The following is a 560-nucleotide window of genomic DNA, read 5'->3' as shown; positions in this document are numbered from 1 at the left end:
TGCGGAACTGTTTCTTAGGTACTTTCCATCACGCACCTATGTGCGCTATGACTTTTCAGTGCCACGCATCATGAGAGGTGATGGGGATACAGCCAGACACAGTTCTTGCACCCACGAGGGGAGAGGGAGAAGATGGTAGGCAGACAATATCGCCCTTACACCTGGGCATAGGTACACACATTAGAGGTGCACCTCTGCCCTAGCTCTGAGCGCATTCCTTACATAATGTCCAGGGACCATGCCCACCTGGCGTCTGTGCTTCTCTTTCAGGACCAAGTTCTTGGAACTTGTGACCCCTGAATTCCCTCCCCAAATGACTGGGGCTCTTCTCCAGGCCATGTTCTCTAAGGTAGAGTCTGGGGACCCCTAGAAGTGGCTAAGGGGCAGCTGTGCTTGGGGGAGGGGCATGTCACTCAGACATTTGAGCTTCTGTGTACACAGATGCCTGGAGAAGGCAATACCTGGAAAATCCCATGGACATGGACGGAGGTGCCTGGTGGGCTACAGTCCATGGGGTTGCTAAGAGTCGGACATGACTGAGCGACTTCACTTTCACTTTT

The 560-nt window shown here is 53.0% G+C and overlaps 1 protein-coding gene across 1 annotated transcript in view; it reads right to left on the bottom strand.

Moving 5' to 3' along the window:
- The window catches only part of RABEP1 (rabaptin, RAB GTPase binding effector protein 1), a 104,280-nt gene extending 103,941 nt beyond the window's left edge, over positions 1-339 (bottom strand). The window contains exon 1 of the mRNA XM_010847507.1: positions 223-339. Coding sequence (XP_010845809.1) covers positions 223-339 — 117 coding nt within the window. The remainder of the gene's footprint in view (positions 1-222) is intronic.
- Positions 340-560: the final 221 nt, after the last annotated feature.

The sequence above is a fragment of the Bison bison genome, unplaced genomic scaffold (genome assembly GCF_000754665.1).
Source record: "Bison bison bison isolate TAMUID 2011002044 unplaced genomic scaffold, Bison_UMD1.0 scf7180017864249, whole genome shotgun sequence".
NCBI classification, from domain to species: Eukaryota; Metazoa; Chordata; class Mammalia; order Artiodactyla; family Bovidae; genus Bison; species Bison bison.
The sequence above is the reverse complement of the archived record's forward strand: the minus strand, read 5'-3'. Positions and strand labels throughout refer to the sequence as shown.